This window comes from Carassius gibelio, chromosome B13 (assembly GCF_023724105.1).
Source record: "Carassius gibelio isolate Cgi1373 ecotype wild population from Czech Republic chromosome B13, carGib1.2-hapl.c, whole genome shotgun sequence".
NCBI lineage: Eukaryota > Metazoa > Chordata > Actinopteri > Cypriniformes > Cyprinidae > Carassius > Carassius gibelio.
Window position 1 is genome coordinate 15,585,669 of NC_068408.1, and position 19,730 is coordinate 15,605,398.

General features: G+C 37.6%; 1 protein-coding gene across 7 annotated transcripts in view; it reads left to right on the forward strand.

Moving 5' to 3' along the window:
* The first annotated feature begins 5,511 nt into the window (after positions 1-5,511).
* Positions 5,512-19,730, forward strand: part of LOC127970607 (rab11 family-interacting protein 5) — a 28,478-nt gene continuing 14,259 nt past the window's right edge. For 2 of the 7 annotated variants that reach the window (XM_052573250.1, XM_052573252.1), the window contains exon 1: positions 11,706-12,689. In XM_052573250.1, the coding sequence (XP_052429210.1) occupies positions 12,313-12,689 (377 nt within the window). In that variant the 5' untranslated portion in view covers positions 11,706-12,312. Of the gene's footprint in view, positions 5,797-11,705; positions 12,690-19,730 lie in introns of those variants that run through there. The other 5 variants (XM_052573253.1, XM_052573255.1, XM_052573254.1 and 2 more) reach the window with 4 other exon arrangements.

The following is a 19,730-nucleotide window of genomic DNA, read 5'->3' on the forward strand; positions in this document are numbered from 1 at the left end:
GCCAAACACCCGTTTTATCTTTCTCTTTTAAGGAAAAATAATAGACAATTTATCATTAATCTAAAGCTAGAAATATTAACAAGTTAAATGTCATTTCCTGCGCTCCATTGTGTTAATCCTCTCCTGTTGCTTTCTGCCTGCAAGTGTTTCCTGAAACTCAGAATGTTCTCTGGTTGCTGCTTTACACGTCCCCTATATAAAAACATATATTAAAAAACATATTTTACCCTTCCATATTAGCCTAATAATATAATATAATATAATATAATATAATATAATATAATATAATATAATATAATATAATATAATATAATATAATATAATATAATATAATATAATATAATATAATAGTACCACTACATAACAACCCAGTTTTGTTTAATGAATGTACATTTTTTATTATGATAACAGTAACATTTTCCCATGAGATTATGCTCAGTTTAAAATCGAAGGCCGTGGGTAGCTAGGTTAATGACGTTTAGCTTTCATTCACCTAGCAGATGCATCACTACCGATCTGTTTGAGCACAAATCAATCAGAAGTCAAGGGCAAAGTCCAAAACAACGGCAGACCCACAATTCACTCAGATTAACAGAGCAGAGTTTAAAACAGTGATGCCAGACGAGCATGTTCATAAATGATCTAAAATCCTTTTGATTAATGCACAGAGATATTCGCCTTTAGCTTCGGCACAATGTGGTGGCTCGCGGTCGCGGAGATGATGGCCTCCCACTAAACAAATAAACAAATGACACACCTAAACCTGCAGACGCTCTTCGATTAGCTCCTGAGTTTAATCCAGGGTCACACAGACGTGAAGCATGTCGGTGGGTCAATATGAACATGGGAAGAATACTTCTGATGAAAAGTAGAAGTAAAAAAGTTACAGTTTTGCTGTATTGCTGATAATATATCTTTATTTATCCTTTAACCAAATATGTTCCCTTGGCTCAAGGGCAAGGAATCTTTAACAGTTTCATAATCAATATTTCTGCTGAGGTTCATCTCCCTTGACCTTGCTGTGACCGTGACAATAGACGTTGTAACAGAGATGAGGAGGAAGGTTGGTGTGTGCTTTTTGTTTCCAATTATCTCTTGTTATACTCAGTCATCTTACACATAAATGCACACAGATGGACAGGAGGATTACAATTTATGATGTTTGTGGAGATATGCCACCCATGATCATGACCACAGACCCGGTGACCTTTGACCTGTCACCTCTAACCTGCTCAAATGTGTCTGCTCATTGTGGCGTCCAATCACAATAGACCTCAAGATCAAACCCAAGTGTCTATTTGCCTTGTCTAAGCTGTTAGATAAACACTGAAGATCACTGACAGATTGGACCATTATGATTCAAAAACAGACCCTCATTCAAACTCCACAGCACATTTAGCTCAAAAACCAAAAGCAAATTTAGTCTTTTGAAATTCGTGATTGAAATTAAGTGAGCTATTCTAAGGAGACATCTGTCATAGAAAAATACAGAGCTACTTGGGAAAGTGTGCATAAATATGCCTCATACATATTTGTTGTTTTTTCTTTTTATTCTCAATATTGAAGGCCATTATTTGCATTAAAGCAATTTTCTTTCTTTGGTGTTTACAATCTGCTGTTGAATGTGCGATTTTGAGACTTTGAACACTGTAGTGGATCACTGGTGGCCCGTCATGGGGTCAACTTTGTAAATGGAACTTGTAACTTATTTGTAACGTTTTAGTTTATATCTCAGATTAATAATAGGGCTGGTCCAAATACCAATTTTTGAGCTTCAAAGCTTCGGTAGTAAACAACACTGAATATTGGAAGCTTCGGAGGGAGCCTGCTGAACATATTCTTCTCTCAAATAAAGGCAGGAATCTCTGTGTGTGTATCTGTCTGTCTGTTTGCATTTATATTATGTCGAGAACTGTTCATCCAATTGACTTCACGCGAGGCGGGTGTGTTGTTGCAGACCGAAAGGAGTGCAGTGTCGAATTTTGGTTGCAAAATGGACATGCAACACGTTCAGAATTAATCAGCTTTTAATAAACTAAAGAACAGCGCAATCCAGAAGTGGCGCACCTCATGTGGTAGGGCTTATGCTCAGAGAATGGACACTGCACTAGTGATACCAAACACACAGATCTGTTAAGAACAATACTTTTAATGTAGACAAACTATTAGACTGTGCTACTGTATGTTTTTTTAATACTTTTTTTTATGACTGCTGTGTTTGCAAGTAGACGTTTTTTTTCATGTGTAAAATTACAAATTAACATGGCAGATTAAAGCAGCTCGTTTATTTTACACCAACAATATTCTATAGGCTTACTACTTACAGAACTCAGATGATTTTTTGAACTTGATGTGCTGTTGTGGTAGGACATTTTCTAATCGTATATCTGGGACACTAGCACCCTGCATTTCAGCCCGGGCAACAGGCCTTGACTTTTTTACGCCCCTCGGGCCCGTTTTAGGCTTCTCCTAATTTTTGTATTTAAGACATCAATCAATTAGTCAAAAAATTGCTGAACGATGTATAGGTGCATCTCATTAAATTAGAATGTTGTGGAAAAGTTAATTTATTTCAGTAATTCAACTCAAATTGTGAAACTGTATTAAATAAATTCAGTGCACACAGAATTAAGTAGTTTAAGTCTTTGGTTCTTTTAATTAACAACTCACAATTAACAAAAACCCACCAATTCACATCTCAACAAATTAGAATACTTTCATGAAACCAATTAAAAAAAAATTTGTGAAGTGTTGGCCTTCTGGAAAGTATGTTCATTAACTGTACATGTACTCAGTACTGTGCTCCTTTTGCTTTAATTACTGCCTCAATTCGCCGTGGCATGGCGGTGATTAGTTTGTGGCACTGCTGAGGTGTTATGGAAGCCCAGGTTTCTTTGACAGTGGCCTTCACCTCATCTGCATTTTTTGGTTTCTTGTTTCTCGTTTTCCTCTTTACAGTACCCTATTTATTATATTTCTAATTCTCCATGGGGTTCAGGTCTGGTGAGTTTGCTGGCCAGTTAAGCACACCAACACCATGCTCATTTAACCAACTTTTGGTGCTTTTGGCAGTGTGAGCAGGTGCCAAATCCTGCTGGAAAATGAAATCAGCATCTTCAAAAAGCTGGTCAGCAGAAGGAAGCATGAAATTGTTGCTTCAAAATTCCTTGATAAAGGTGTGAAGTGACCTTGGTTTTCAAAAAACACAATAGACCCACACCAGCAGAAGACATTGCACTCCAAATCATCACAGACTGTGGAAACTTAACACTGGACTTCAAGCAACTTGGGCTATGAGCTTCTCCACTCTTCCTCCAGACTCTAGGACCTTGGTTTCCAAATGAAATACAAAACTTGCTATCATCTGAAAAGAGGACTTAAGATCACTGGGCAGCAGTCCAGTTCTTCTTTTCCTTAGCCCAGGTAAGACGCCTCTGACATTGTCTGTGGTTCAGGAGTGGCTTAACAAGAGGAATACGACAACTGTAGCCAAATTTCTTGACACGTCTGTGTGCCTTGACCCCAGACTCAGTCCATTCCTTGTGAAGTTCACTCAAATTCTTGAATTGATTTTGCTTCACAATCTGAGGCTGCGGTTCTGCATCTAACTGACAAACCGAGTGTGCAAATACATTTATGACCAGATAAAGTGATTTAAAGTAGTTTAATCAGGAGTCATTTTTATACGGTGCATGCAAAATATAATTAAGTAAGAATACATATATGCTGGGAAATTTTTCAATTAACATGTGAACTCAACTTAAAGCCTTGTGTAGCATAAACCAAACTGAAATGAGCAAACTGTAATAAATTTAAACATGTTTTTCAAAATCTTTAAAAAGTAATCGCTTTCAGTCAGTTATGCTAGTAACAGTGCACATTATGTAGTCCTATTGTACATTTTCCTAAAGGCCACGTATGATGTTGAAAACTCTTTTAAATTGCAAATGACCATGAAACTCTTAACAAGTCTTCCTCTTCCTCATGCATTTAACTTCTATTTCTAAGTGGATTGCATGAAATAAAATTTAATTGTGACAAAATGTATTGAACTGGGCTGCTACACTAAATTAATTAAAGGGTTAGTTCACCCAAAAATAGAAATTATGTCACAAATAATTCACCCTCATGTCGTTCCAAACCCATAAGACCTCCGGACATCTTCAGAACACAGTTTAAGATATTTTAGATTTAGTCCGAGAGCTCTCAGTCCCACCATTGAAACTGTGTGCATGGTACTATACTGTCCATGTCCAGAAAGGTAAGAAAAACATCATCAAAGTAGTCTATGTGACATCAGAGGGTCAGTTCGAATTTTTTGTAGCATCGAAAATACATTTTGGTCCAAAAATAGCAAAAACTACGACTTTATTCAGCATCGTCTTCTCTTCCGGGTCTGCTGTGAGCACGTTTAAAACACTGCAATGTAGTCATAGCAGGTTCGCGAAAGAATCATTCGATGTAACCGGATCTTCTTGAACCAGTTCACCAAATCGAACTGAATCGTTTAAAATGGTTCGCATCTCCAATTAGCATTATTCTGATTCTGATTCTGTCCTAATGTTATGAGCGCGGGTAAACCAATGATAAACAAATGACGTCATTACGTCGAGCGCAATAGAACTGGTGAACCATTTTCTTCAACTGGTTTATTGAATCGAACTGTCTGAAAGAACTACTGGTGATCCGAAAACCGATGCAACCGGTTCTTCACTCGAAAACGAGTCAGTTGTTCGTTCATTATCTGGCTCGGCTCGGTGTTCATCTTCAGTTCTCTCTTCACAGCAGTTCAGTCAGTGTACTGTTTGAGTAAATTAATTACTCCGGGATATTGGTTTGTTTTAACTCAGAGGGAGTGTCAGCCACATTAAAAAATTTTACAGCTTAAGTCATTTGTGGATTAATGCTTATTGGAGACGCGAATCGTTTCAAATGATTCATTTCAATTTGGTGAACTGGTTCAAGAAGATCTGGTTACATCGAATAATCTGGATATCACTAAATTGCAGTGTTTTGAAATCTTACTTCAGACCCGGAAGAGAAGACAATGCTGAATGAAGTCGTAGTTTTTGCTATTTTTGGACCAAAATGTATTTTCAATGCTTCAAAAAAATCTAACTGACCCTCTGATGTCACATGGACTACTTTGATGATGTTTTTCTTACCTTTCTGGACATGGACAGTATATCGTACACACAGTTTCAATGGGACTGAGAGCTCTCGGACTAAATCTAAAATATCTTAAACTGTGTTCTGAAGATGAACAGAGGTCTTACGGGTTTGGAAAGACATGAGGGTGAGTTATTAATGACAATTTAGATTTTTGGATGAACTAACACTTTAAGAATTTTAGTTATAGAAAATCATAGTATATATATATATAATGTGGGTGTATATATATATATAATGGTAGATTTATTTATATAATGGTAAATATATATTTTTAAGTTTAAGATCTGGGTAACGTGATCGCTTGCCTTGAGCTCATATGGGTTTCCTATTTATCGGATGATTGACATGAGAGGTTGTGAAGTGCCGCTTGTTCCCACAAAACGCTTCCGCGCACAGTTTAGCGGATAATTAAATTCTAAATCGAGTTAAACCGCTCAAAGAATATATTGATGCCTCTAGTTTGTAAGTCGACACCTCGGGTAAAGCCCTAGGACACAGAAAAGCGCAGCGGGCGGCCAGCTGCGTCAAACAAGTGTGCGCTGATTGAACACCGAGCACGACGCCAGTCTGGTGCAGGACAAGGCCGCGAGACGCGTCTGCAGTCTCACGAGCTGTTTTGACAGGGTAAGATCCGTCTGACCGAGCGGAAACACCACATATTATCAATCCACTTGTTTGAGAATATCAAAATTGGGTTTGTTCCCATAAGACCACCAGTCCAAACATAAATAGCAGACTCAGCAAAACAATGGGACACTTAAGCTTAACTTTCCTTCAGCTAAGTTTTTGCAGGCCTAACGTTACTTCTGAGGGAGGCTTTACTGTCTTCCACAAAATATTAAGGAGCACAACGGGTTTCAACAATGATGATAAGAAATGTTTATTTAGCAACAAATTAGAATATAAGAATGTTTTCTGAAGGATCATGTGAGGCATGAAATATTATGCTGAAAATTCGTATTTGCCAAACTACATTAAACTTCTATTTTGTTTGTTATAAATGCTCATATAGCTAATGGAAATAATCTGTGTATGCGTGCAAGTTTATTTAAATATCTGATTGAGTGACAGGATGTGTGTTAGCCACAGCTGTTCAAGGCAGCTTGTTTAAAAGTAGATTGGGTCAGGTTGTATATGAGTTTAGATGAATGAGGAATTTCATTACGTAGAAGCTTCTCTGTGGTTCTGATCCCTGATTAAGGATCTAATTACACAGTTTAGACTGTAAGTGGTCTATTTGCACTTTAGGGCTGGAATAGAACCCTTTCCAGATTAGTATGTATGAGTGTAAGTGTGTGTGTGTGGTTGTGTGTTTCTCTTGGCCCAGATAGTGAGCTTATGAATGTCAGCTGCACCTCTGTGTCTCCACTGTCATTTAGCAAGCGTGCGCACAAGTGTTTAGTGAGTATGTTTGATCAAACTGAAGACAATACATGTGAGGGTTTTTTGTGGGCAGATAACTGTCTCTAGAAGCTTATAATATGTGATTGACATCTTACCTCTAAGAATAGAATAGTTAGTAGAAGTTAATTGGGTCTAAAGTAAGACATAGTCATTAGGGAGGCAGCTCTTTTTCTTCTTTTAATTGTCATTAATGTGAATAAAAGCAAAGATTGAGAGATTACTGTGAAAATTATATTGTAACATTGGTGTTATCAATTGTTTTCATATTTGCTTGTCATTTATTGTCTTGAACCATTTACATTAAAATTTTTGGATCAAAGACCCATAGCACCAAAGTATAAAAAAATTAAAGTTTTAAATTTAGTTTTTCACCCCATACATTAGGCTGTGTTCTGTTTAAAATATTGCTTTTCTGAGCAAACAATAATGACTGTCATATATTTTCACCATGATTTACAGAAAACTAAAGTGCCATTTAGTGTAAAGGAGGGCGTACACAGTGCGATTTTTGCTGTCGTACGAGTTCGCATGCGATTTTTTTCAATTGTGTGGAAATCGCGTATTCTCGTATGGTCGCGGCTCGTATCATTTGCGATGAATTACGAGCCGAGCAGAGTGGCTTACGAGCACTTCCCGACCTCCCGATCATTTTTAAACGTATAAAAAGTTTGTGAGCTATCGGTTTGAATTCGTGCCATTTGTGCTGTTGAACGAGCCGATTTGTTGATTTATCTGAAGTTGACCAATCACGAACTAGGAAAACCACAGAAGAAGAAAGATGAAGACGGCAGCTGAAGTCTGTCAGGAACAGCGAGCGCTGTATGATGTTTCTAGCAACGTATTCCAATGCCTTCTCTCTCTCTCTCTCTCTCTCCCTCTCTCTCTCACACATGCATATGTAGTTTACAGGGACTCTCCATAAACGTAACGGTATTCTATACTGTATATCCCCATACACTACCTCTATCCATCACGGAAAATGCATGTTTAAATTTTCTATTAAACACTGTATAGTATTTTTTAAAGCCATTTGGTTTACGAGGGCACAGTAATTGTCCTCATAAACCATGTTTACATTTTAATACCCATTTCAGATATTTATAAACCATATACAAGAACACACACACAGGGTAACCAAACGTCCCGGTTTCCTATTGCTGAAAAATAACCTGTACGTGTAGGAAACAGTCACGGCTCGTATCAATATTTTATATGCAGTTATAAGAGAGGGAGAGCAGTTATATTAGGCGCGTTCCACTTGAAGCACCGCTGCACGCACAGAATGATCACCTGTATGACATCAAAGTACCGCGAGAGCGATTCGAATGCATTGGATATGTGTGCTCTCTTATCGCTCTCGCGGTAATGTCATACAGTGATCCTTCTGTGCGTGCAGCGCTGCTTCAAGTCGAACGCGTCTATCAACTTCGTGCGATTTGCTTCTGGAATTCGCAGGTTGTAAAATCGTGTCGTATATCATCTCGTCCGTACGATTTTCAGATAAACTCACTCGTGCCGTGTGCGTGGACATACGATCTTCCGACCATCCGAATTCGCACCGTGTACGCCCGCCTTAACAATAGATTAAAGGGATAGTTCATTCAAAAATGAAAATTCTGTCATTAAAGGGGGGGTGAAATGCTCGTTTTCACTCAATATCCTGTTAATCTTGAGTACCTATAGAGTAGTACTGCATCCTTCATAACTCCAAAAAGTCTTTAGTTTTATTATATTCATAAAAGAAAGATAGTCTGTACTGATTTTTCCCGGAAAAACACAACCGGCTGGAGGCGTGACGTGTGGGCGGAGCTAAAGAATCACAAGCGCCAGTAGGCTTTTGCGTTGAGAGCATGTGGAAGCTGTGACAATTACCCTGAGGGAAAAATCATCATCCAAAACAAACCATGGCTTACAGTCAGATTCAGCCGTTTATTTATGATCCAGAATCAGATCCCGAGGCTGAAACTGAACGAGAGCAGCAGCAGCAACGACTCGCTCCGAGCGGGGCTCGAACCCGGGTCTCCGATGGGAGGTGGACGCACTAACAAGGAGGCAGAGATATTTTAAGCAGTTTTACTCACCGCCTGGGGTTCCAAAACACGATCGTGACCCTTTTTCGTTGGGATTGCATCATCCTTAAGAAATAAACGATGTGCAAATCCGGCGTCAAACTGGGCCTTGTTTGTAAAACAAGCATCTTCGAAATGCAGGGAACAAACAAAAACACTTCACAACTCCGTTGATGCTCTGTAAAAATAAACTCCATCCACTGGTCCCTTAATGCTGTTTTTTCTTTGGTAATCTGTGCAGGGTTGTCTTGCCCTGGCAACCAAAAACACACTTCTTTTGTGACATTTCGCGACGCTCTCGCTCTGATCAGTGATTGTCTGTGCTCAGCCTTTCAGTGCTCTGCTATACGGGAGTGCGCGCTCTTCCGGCAGACGTGCCCTCAGGACCCATATAAGGAAATTCCGCTCCATCTAACGTCACATAGAGCCATACTGGAAAAAAACTTTCCGAAACTTGTGACAAACCGGAAGGAGTATTTTTGGAACAGAAATACTCCTTCAAACGTACAACTTAATTTTTGAAACTTTGTCCATGTTTAGCATTGGAATCCAACTCTTTAACAGTGTAAAAACTCAGTATGCATGAAATTGCATTTCACCCCCCCTTTAATCCCCCTCATGTCATTCCAAATACAAGATACCTTCGTGCATCTTTGGAACAAAAGTTAAGATATTTTTGATGAAATCTGGGATCTCTCTGACCCTGCATAAACAGCAAGCAGAATGACATTTTCCCAGGCCCAGAAACATGTTAAGTATATTGATAAAATAGTCCATGTAACATAAAGGGTTCAACTTCAGTTTTGAGAAGCTACCAGAATACTCGATTACGTTGATTATGTTCAGGGGAAAGCACATATGGGTTGTGGTATTTTCCAAAATATCAGAAGATGGTAACTTAAGGAGAAGAATTGTTGGATAAATTGTTATTTTTGTTTTCTTTGGACAAAAAGCATTCTCAGTTAAGTCACTGTTGTGACACATGGACTGTTTTACTGATGTCCTACATTTCTGGACCTGGGAACATTACATTTGTATTGCTGTCTATGGGGGGTCAGAGAGCTCACAGATTTAATCAAAAATATCTTAAGTTGTGTTCCTAAGATGAATAGAGGTCTTACACGTTTGGAACGATATGAGCTGAGTTATTACAGAATTTTCATTCTGGGGTGAACTATCACATTAAAGTATGTTGTTTATAGCTGTTGCGCTGAATGACGATGGAAAATGATTTCACCCTTATGTTCATGACATTTTCTCAAAAGTTATTTGAAAAAATTAAAGTAGAAACCTTACTTAGCATTTCTATGTATATAAAATAAGTTCTGTAAGTGTAATTTGAGGCAGACACCAAAATGGTATGTCATGTCTTTTGACCCTTATGCATTTGGCAGCCTTTTATCCAAAGTGACTTTGCATTCACATTTTTACATTTTAACAGTTCTTGCATTTAGGAACCAAACCCATGACCTTCCAATAGTGTAATGTTCTACTATTTGAGCTACAGAAAATAAAAAGGTGAGAGAGAGTTGTCAAAGCTGTGGTTGATATGGCAGACCTCTCACCACACATCAGAGGCAGCTGCTATTTTAGTGCATTGCTTCAAACTCTTTACAGACTCATTGTGTCAGAGGCCCTGAATACTTCAGGTTATTGTTCATGACTGACTATTGAAAAACCCTTTTTGCTTTTGAATGAACCTTTTGCTGTAATGTCCAGTAAGTGCACATATAGAGCTAACTGGCAAAGGATATTTTCACAAACTCTGCCTACTAGTGCTCCGACAATGTAACCTTAGTACAAATATCATGCTACTTCTGTTTACACATAGTGTGAATATCATCTATCACTGTACTTACTATAAACATTATTCTGTTTGGGGCTTTTTTTTGTGTAAACTGATCCTATCACTATTTACACTGTAAATAGCATCTACTTTTTTATGCTCGGATGTTTTTTCACTTTTTCTTTCTTTTTTTTTTTTTTTATAATTTCAAATAAAATGTGGAAATTGTTTTGCATTCTTAGAAAAGTCTAAAAATAGGACCCAGTGTGTTGATATGAAAGATTTTTTTTCTATATTGATTTTTTTACAGGTATTTTGTGCAAATTTCCTGGCAGACCTTTACCAGTACTTTTTCTGTTTTTCTACATATATGTTTTTCTTTTAGTGTGTGGTGTCCTTATTGTAAATAGTAAAATATGGCAGCATAAGAAAATTAACTATGTGGATAGAAGTATTATCAATAACATATATTGCCATTATCTCTTTGGGGTCTGATTTAAAAAATGTCTGGTCATAAATGTACAGTTTACCATTATATCTCATATTAGGCATTAAATGTAAAAAGAGTCTTGGTGAAAGCCTCACAAAATACATTTTTAAATGGGCAATCTCTTGGGTATCCTTGATGCTGCAAATCAGGACCCCAACAGGAAGTAAGACATTTTCAAGCTTGTAAGCTAGGGAGAGAGTATGTTAGAAACTGTTTTAAAACTGCTGAATGCAATGTCCTGCATAGTGACAATCTGTGGTTATGATACAGTACACTCCATCTAAAACTACCTTGAAGTTTTTTTTATCAGAATTGATTAAATGAAGTGTCTAAAAAAGTATTACCTATATACCTATATGTAAAGATAAATCCAAAATCTCAGTTGTGCCAAACCTATAAAAAAAGAGAAAAGTTTTCCAGTGTCAGCTACCTATAGTTATAGTCATAGCTAGCAAAGCATTAACGCTCTCATTTTAGCTCAAGCAGTCACTTCCTATTTACTATTCCATGTCTATTGGATTATTTTCCATCTTTTAAGCTTTGAGAGAGAGAAAAAAAGTATGACATTTGACAAGATGAAAGCCCTTGGATTTGTTGTGATAAATGTACAAAGTGGATTTATATTACAGATTTATTTATAAATTATGCACACTGTTGATGAATTCAAATGATACATACATTGGAATGCTTTATCTTCTTAACATAATTTAACATCAAATACAGTTTTCAACATGACAAACACTTTTTCCTTAAAGACGTTTAAATGCTTTTGACTAATTTGCACCGAATTTATGAATTTTGGCCCGCACTGAGAACTATTAAAAATGCATTAATTTTAATGGTTTTCAGTGTGGGCCAAAAAAGACAAGTCTGTGAAGTTCTGAGGACAACACGAGGGTTAAACCCTGCCCTGTACCAGTCTCTTCGACATTTAACTTCCGCGCATCACCGTATCTGCAACATTATGTCATCACAAGGCAGTATTCGGGTTCTCACACCGGTAACTGGAGCACGGTGCAAGTTTAGCCTTTATCATAAGAGGTCCGACAACGAACGACTTTAAGACTTTTTTCTTAAATGCACACGAAAGCGTGTGTATTTTAGAGCAACACGAATGCAGTATGCTGTAGTCCGGGTACCGCTTCGAGTCACTTCCTTGTCCTGCGGAGAGGAGAAAGCAGTGACGTCGGTGGACCGGTCTGCGCTCTGCAAGGCGGCTGTAACGTTACCGCCGCAGAGAGAAACGACCCACGCCGGCGCGCGAACACCGACGTCTCGCGCGTGCCGAAATGTTTTGCCGTGGACCCCGACGATAGGCTGGCGGTTACTAGGCGACGCTCGACCGGGAGACAGCCGTTAACAGCTGCCGCACTATCGGTGCACCGGTGACCATGTCCTTGGTGAAGAATGACGAGGAGCAGCGATGGGTGCCGACCCACGTGCAGGTAACTGTGCTACGGGCCCGAGGGCTGCGCGCGAAGGGTAAACACGGCACCAGCGACGTTTACACCATCATCCAGCTGGGCAAAGAGAAATACTCCACCTGTGTGATGGAGAAGACCACGGACCCGGAATGGGGCGAGGAGTGCTCTTTCGAGCTGCAGCCGGGGGTCCTGGAGGGGGGAGGGCGAGACGCGATCCCACCCGGTGCTGGCGACCTGACCCTCACCGTGATGCACCGAGCTCTCATAGGACTGGATGTGTTTCTGGGCCAGGCTGTAATACCTCTGGATGAAGCATTTCAGGAACGGAAATACATGAGAAATGAGTAAGTTTGTGTTTGCTGTTTTGTTTTAGTCGTTGTTGTTGTTGTTATTATTAGTGTCAGTCTGAAGAAGCAGTTGTGCTGCTTTAAACTCTGGATACTGGAATGAGAATTAATATTGTGCCATCAGACTAGTCGGATATGTCTTACTCAGTGCTGCAATCTGTTCCTCTGCAGTCACACCCTCTTAAATTGTCTTGGATGTTGACGGGGAAAGTAAGGGGATTTTTCTTGTGTTTCCCATATCTGTTTGTTGGGCCTCTCAGTGATGCACAATGCACATCTTTCTCATCAAACACCCCTGAGCTCATTATTAGAGGCTCCTCCAAGATCTGAAATGGGTGTGTCCCATCTGGGAGACATCCAAAATGTGTGCTGGGGGGACTCCTGTATCTGTGATGATGGTTTACACTCTTCATATCTGTCTGATTTCGGTACCGGAAGTTGCTGACAAAGTGTGGAATGTGCCAATGTTTTTTGCAGATTTTCTTTGTAACCTTTCTGATTATGTAAGACACAAGAACGAAAATTAAGGCGTGGATCATGTGCTTTCTCTTTAAATGTACATTTCTTTGTGCTTCACCAACACAGTTGCAGTTCACAGATATTTTACAGTGACATTTGGCTAATTTATATGAATTGATACCATCTTATTCATAGGTTTTAATTGTGCAGTCTGCCATAGTGACGGTGATGTTTAGGGGTGGATTTCATACTAACACTTTTTCTCAAAAATTGCATGTTTTCACTTACAATATCGCTATCTTGTAAAATAGCTACGCTTTCTTGTGAAATGAGGTCGACTTCATAGTTCCACCAATTAAGATCCATGACAAAATTAAAGCATATACAAATAGGGAGTCCAAAACAACTCTTCTTTAGGCTATACTATAATCCTGGTAACTCAAAGATGGTTTAAACAGATGTTTAATAATAAAATAAAAGCACAGCACTGTTAAATTGCATTACCACTCCACCAAAAATAGTTGGGCAGTTGGCATGATTTGACAGCAGTGTCACTGCATTGTGATGTGTGACTCTGTATAGCATTACAATCCATTTGAAAATCCTTTTTTTTACACCGAAAAAAAGTAATTACTTAAAATGCAGGGCTATTTAAATACATTATTAAAGGAAAAAATGGCTTTAAAAATGGCCTAAATAAATGGTGACCAGAGAACCTTTAGACGTACAATTTTGTTTTTGAATAAAAATTTAATGACCATGTTATTTATCGTCTACCTATCTGCAGGTTTGCTGTCATACCTGTTGGCCATTCATATTAAGATATTGTTCTCTAGAATTAGCAAATAGTTTTTGAGTGACACCAGAAGCAGCTGTGGTGCTAGATATCAGAAGCTCAGAATAGCTCAAGATGGACCTTTGATCAGACTGGTGGAGTTCGACAACTTCATTTCTCGTTCATCCTGAGGAGAAAGAAAACTTTTTTTTTTTTTTTTTTTATCTGTGTAATTGTAGCATGCAAAGTGTTTCAAGATGTATTTTAGTAGACTGTTTATGTGTCTGATTCTGTGGAAATACATTTAAAATACATTATTCTCTGTATATGTCCCACTCTCCTGTAACAGGCAAGCAAATACAATTTTTGTGTGTCTGTGTTATAGAGAGGCTCTTTAGTGCTGCTCCCTAGCTTTTCTGGTATCATGTCTGTAGAGATTAAACCGGACTTGATGTTGAACTTCTGTGAAGAAGTTCCTGTTTTATGTGACAAGTGAGACTGACAAATCAAGAGTAAGTAATGTGACACAATTACAATTATTTTGCAACCTACATAATCTAGCCAAATAGAGGCATGCACTACTACCAGGCAGTAAATGGTAGCGCAAAATAAGACTAATTCAACTTGTACTATCAAATTTTAAGATAAATCACTATAAATAAATTAAACTGTTTTCCTCTTTGTGTACACCAGTAATGCATTGCACCATTTGTTCTTAAAGTAATAGTTCACCCAAAAATACAAATGTGCTGAAAAGTTTGAAGATATTGTAGACAAATTTGTTTAATCATCAGAATAGATTTGGAGAAATGTATCATTTATTACAAACCCAAGCTGCTAATTGATGGACTGGACACTTGTGGGTTACTTGTGATTTGTTATGTTTTTATCAGCTGTTTGGTCTCTCATTTTGACGGGCTGTTCCTCTCTTGTCCTTCACTGTCGTAACTCCTCTTTCATCCTTCCAGAGCTCCTCCATGGGACTCGAGACTGGTAAAGAAAATAAAGATTTGAAGATTATTTCATTCTTTTTATGAATTACAATCTCCATTTGACACAAACCCAAAGTTATACATAGAAAAATACTTTAGCCTAGCACAAAACTGATTGTTTCTCTGGGTCCCATCTGTCTCAGGTAGTCCCTCATTGACCCTGAAGGTTTGATATTTGCTGAAAGTGTTGCTCACTTCTTGGTACCTGGTGATTTCCAGATTGCGTGTTGGTATATCCCCTTGTTTGCGTAGGTGGGGTGAATCGGGTAGACAGATGAATCATGTAGTTAATGTGTGGGTTGACAAATTACCATTGTAAGACATAACAAATAGGTCACTCTTGACTCTGCACTTCATGATTATAGCATTTAGTCAGATGGGAAACTCAGATATTCTATACCTGGCACGAAATGTGTGTTTGATCTATTTACGGCATTGTTCAAAAGAACCACACTGTGAAAGTGCCCGTTCTGCGAGATGCTGAGCAATACAGCCCACATCTAACCTGCTGCTCACCTCGCATAGAGATGAAATGATTGTAATGCAGAATCTGGGCTATTTAGATTGATGCTGGAACTAGTGGGTGTTTTAAGCTCATTGGTTCAGTGTGGTGATTGTAAAAGGTGCTACAAAGAAGACAAACAGTGAACGTGAAAATGACTCATTTGACTTGCTGACTACTTGCTTTGGAATCTTAAGCTCTTCAAAGACACAGAAAGTGGCTTTTGCATGGTACGTTTTTCCGAGTTGAAACAATATTCAGTTATTGATTTCTAGTTTACCAAGTTCATGTTTCTTTTCTGTTTCTTTGTGGACTAGGAATTGATTGAGCACACCATTGTACATAACATACTGCAACAATGCATGTGATTTACCTCCTATAACTCAGCATCTGCAGACAAGGCATTTTACCTCAAAGATGGAACATGTTACTCAAGATATTTAGACCTTAGAGGTTGTTTAGAAACATCATGTAGCATTAATCTTAAGATTATTTTTATTCAGTATCATATTTGATACATCAGACTTTTTATCAGACTATATACCATGATTTAATGAGAATACGGGGTTTGAGGTAAAAAACGCCTCTGTTTTATTTAGTAGCTAAAACTTGGCAAAAATAAGCAATGCTGTACAGTCGCTGATATTTACATCCAAAAAGTAAGATGAAATTCTGATCAATTTAATGTAACTCAAGGAGGTCTTTTTAACAACATAACAGTCTTCTTATGCATAAAAATATTAGTTGTCATTATGTATCTCCCAAATGTATTTCTTAATACAGTAATATTTAATGCTTATATTCATCATGTTGTATCGTTGGAGACCAAGCATAATGCAATATTTGATACCCACATTTTAACAAGATTAATATATATATATATATATATATATATATATATATATATATATATATATATATATATATATATATAAAATATGGAAATTGACAATCATATTGCTTCAGTCCAGTAAAAGCTTATCTTGAAACATAAGTTTTCCATATTTACTTTAAGTCAATTAAAGATTTAACAACAAAGTCACATGTACCACAGCCTGAAGGTGAACGGTTTCAAAATTACATAAAAAAGCCTTTTACATGCTAAATCGTGTAAACTATTAGATTATGATGATAGAATGTATATAGTAAGTTGTCTACAATGGTTTGTTCAAAGTTTTGATCATGGCGATCATTTAGGCCTTCTTGCACAAGAGTGTCCTATTGGCATATTTTGAGTGTGGGCATAAAAGTATTCATCACTTGTGAATAAATTGGTCAATGGAACTATACATGAATTTAAGAAAATTACAGAGAAATATCTAGCTTTTAAAGACTAAAGTTAAATGACATCAACAGTGATTAGACAAGACATTCAAAGGATGAGAAGTGAAGGTACTTAATTATGCTTGCACGTCTAGAATTGACGAGGGTGTTCATTTTTGGATGAAGTGACTTTGCGCTGTGTTCAGGGCTGTAGATGAACCACCTGGAAGGAGAATGTTTGATTTCCTGTGAGAGCTTGTGATGATGCTGCTGGTGATCCTTGATACTTTGCCACGAAGCTCACAAGGCTGATATATTTTTCTGTTTGTGTATGCATGAAAATCTTTGTTTCCCAGATGCACTGATTGCTTTTTAATCTGATTTGGGACATATACTATCTCCGTTTGAACCTATAGTCCAAGCAAAACTGAAGTAATACCTGTTCAACAATCCTATAGTTTTGTCTGCATATTAAACTTGAACAGGAGAAACTATTTTAATGGTAAAAATTAATTTATCCACCTTTACTAATTGCAATATTAAACAACATATCCCAGTGTCGCATCAATGTGATGCTACCATAGCAAAAAATCTGGAATAATGCCAAATGTGTTTATTAGTAAATGTGAATAATTAATAGACATTCCTGTGTGGGTGGATCTGCATATCTGTTCATCTGTTAATTGGTTAATTGTTTTCTTTTAATGTGTTGTCAAAGGGCCGTTTAAACAGCCAAGTTTCTAACGATAAGAAAATGGCATTATTAGTGTGTGTGTATGTGTGTGTGTCTTGCTGTCGTGTGAAGTGTCTAGAAAAGCAATAATGCTGATGGAAGAAAGCTGACCTTCTTGTCCCAGCTCTGCCTTTGTCAGCATGTGTGAGTTTGTCTGTGTAGCTATTTCTGTGTGTTTACATGAAGCTGAGTATCAGGAAATCCTATATTTAATTTAGCAGTAAGCTCATTTGCATTGCGATCTAAGTTCAAACATAATGTTTGTGTATTTGTGTTTGAAAATGTATGTGTGAATGTAGAGGAGAGGGCACCTGGCAAACCCAATAGCATCAGATCAATAAATCTATCCTTGAGCCTTCACTGACTGCTAGAAATATAAAGGTTCACTCACAATTCCTCCAATCCAAAGGGCAGAGACAAAAAATGCACATATATCTTTGTAATAACTGAAAAATGGCTGGTATTAAAATTCTGTGCAATTTGTCTCAAAACACCTTAAGAAATCTAAATGTTAAATTGATAATTTCCCCATCGTTTCAAACATGAATATATATTTTGAAGATACGTGAAGATGATATATTTTTAGTGTGTAGGCCTGTGTTATTTTTTCTATATAGTCTAGTCAGTGTTGTTTGTTAGGTTTGAGCATTTTGAGATTTTAAAGGAATTTCATTTTATATTTGATTATCTCATTACATTTTTAGTTTACTCGCCTGACTGATATACTATTTTACACACACACACACACACACACACGCATACACACACACACACACACACACACACACACACACACATATATATATATATATATATATATATATATATATATGATTCCAATCAGTTTATCTTTGTAAAATGGCACAGCTTCTTAAATCTTAGCTTCTTAATCAGTCAGTCAAGCATTATATTATGGTTTTAAGCACTATTTAATGGTGGTTGTATTTTACTGGTGGTGATTAAGATATTTTTGGTCATTCAGGTTTTCTGTAGAAAAAAAAAATTTAATATATCATATTAATACAACTACTAAGGCCGGAAAAATCCAATTTGAATGTGTCTAAAATAGCAAAGAGACATTTAATTAATTATTAATAGATTGGTGTTTTATGTGTCGCTGCAAAGATGTAGTTGACGATGGGGTAGGGCTGTGCAAAAAATCGAATGCGATTTTCATGCACATCTCATCTGTAAAAACGCTCCTTTAATTGGAAGTATTATCTCCAGCACGTGTGTTCAGATCATGGTTGCCAGGTTTTCACAACAAATCCTGCCCTGTTGCTTCTCAAAACTAGTCCAAAACTTATAGCGATTACAGGAGGTTCCCGGATAAAAAAAAAAAAATGCTTCCCGGGGTTAAAATATACGTTTTGTTTTTTGGCATGGCTGTCTTGGTAAAATTCGCATTTTAGGGGCTAAATATCACGTTATTGGTATTGTGGTTGCTTCAAACCACGGACATGAAAAACAAACACAGACTTTGCAACACTGGTTCAGCTGAAACACTGCGGCAGTTCCTACACAGAGCCGTAGTCTACCGACGACTAACACAAAATCGCTTTCAAAATCGACAAAGAATCGCCACCGATTTTAAAATCGATTTTGTGTAGATTGTCAGTGAATTACGGCTCGGTGTAGTAAATGCCAACCAATGTTGCCAAGTCTGTGGTTGTTTTTAATGTCCGCGGGTGGAAACGACCCCAATAGAAATAACGTGATATTTAGCCCCTAAAATGCGAACTTTACCAAGGCAACCATGCCATAAAACTTAAATTTTAACTCCAGAAAGCAATTTTTTTTATTGGGGAACCTCCTGGAAACGGGATTGGGCTAGTTTTGGACAAGTTTTGAGAAGCAACTGAGTAGGATTTGTTGTGAAAACCTGGCAACCATGATCTGAACGTACGTGCTGGGAGATATACTTCTAATTACAGGAGTGTCTTTACTGATGAGATGTGCATGAAAATCGCATTCGATTTTTTTGCACAGCCCTACGATGGGGACTCACCATGAACACCAGAGAGACATGCACATTTCGTATGGATTACATATTCAGAGAGTAGCCTATTTATTTTGGTTTTTAATATTTTCGTTTAAAAGTAGACATTTCAAGCTTTCTATAATAGCCTATATTTCTCAAATCTGTGAGGCACAAGCTGAGTTTCGGCACCTTCCAGTTCACGTGCAATGCAAGTGATCGTGTCAGCGCCTTATTACATTGTCTGCTATATATTTGCTTCTTATTTATTAAATACAGGCAATTGGTTGATTAAAACACTGATCAAAATTAAGATACAATTTATACAAAATTAAA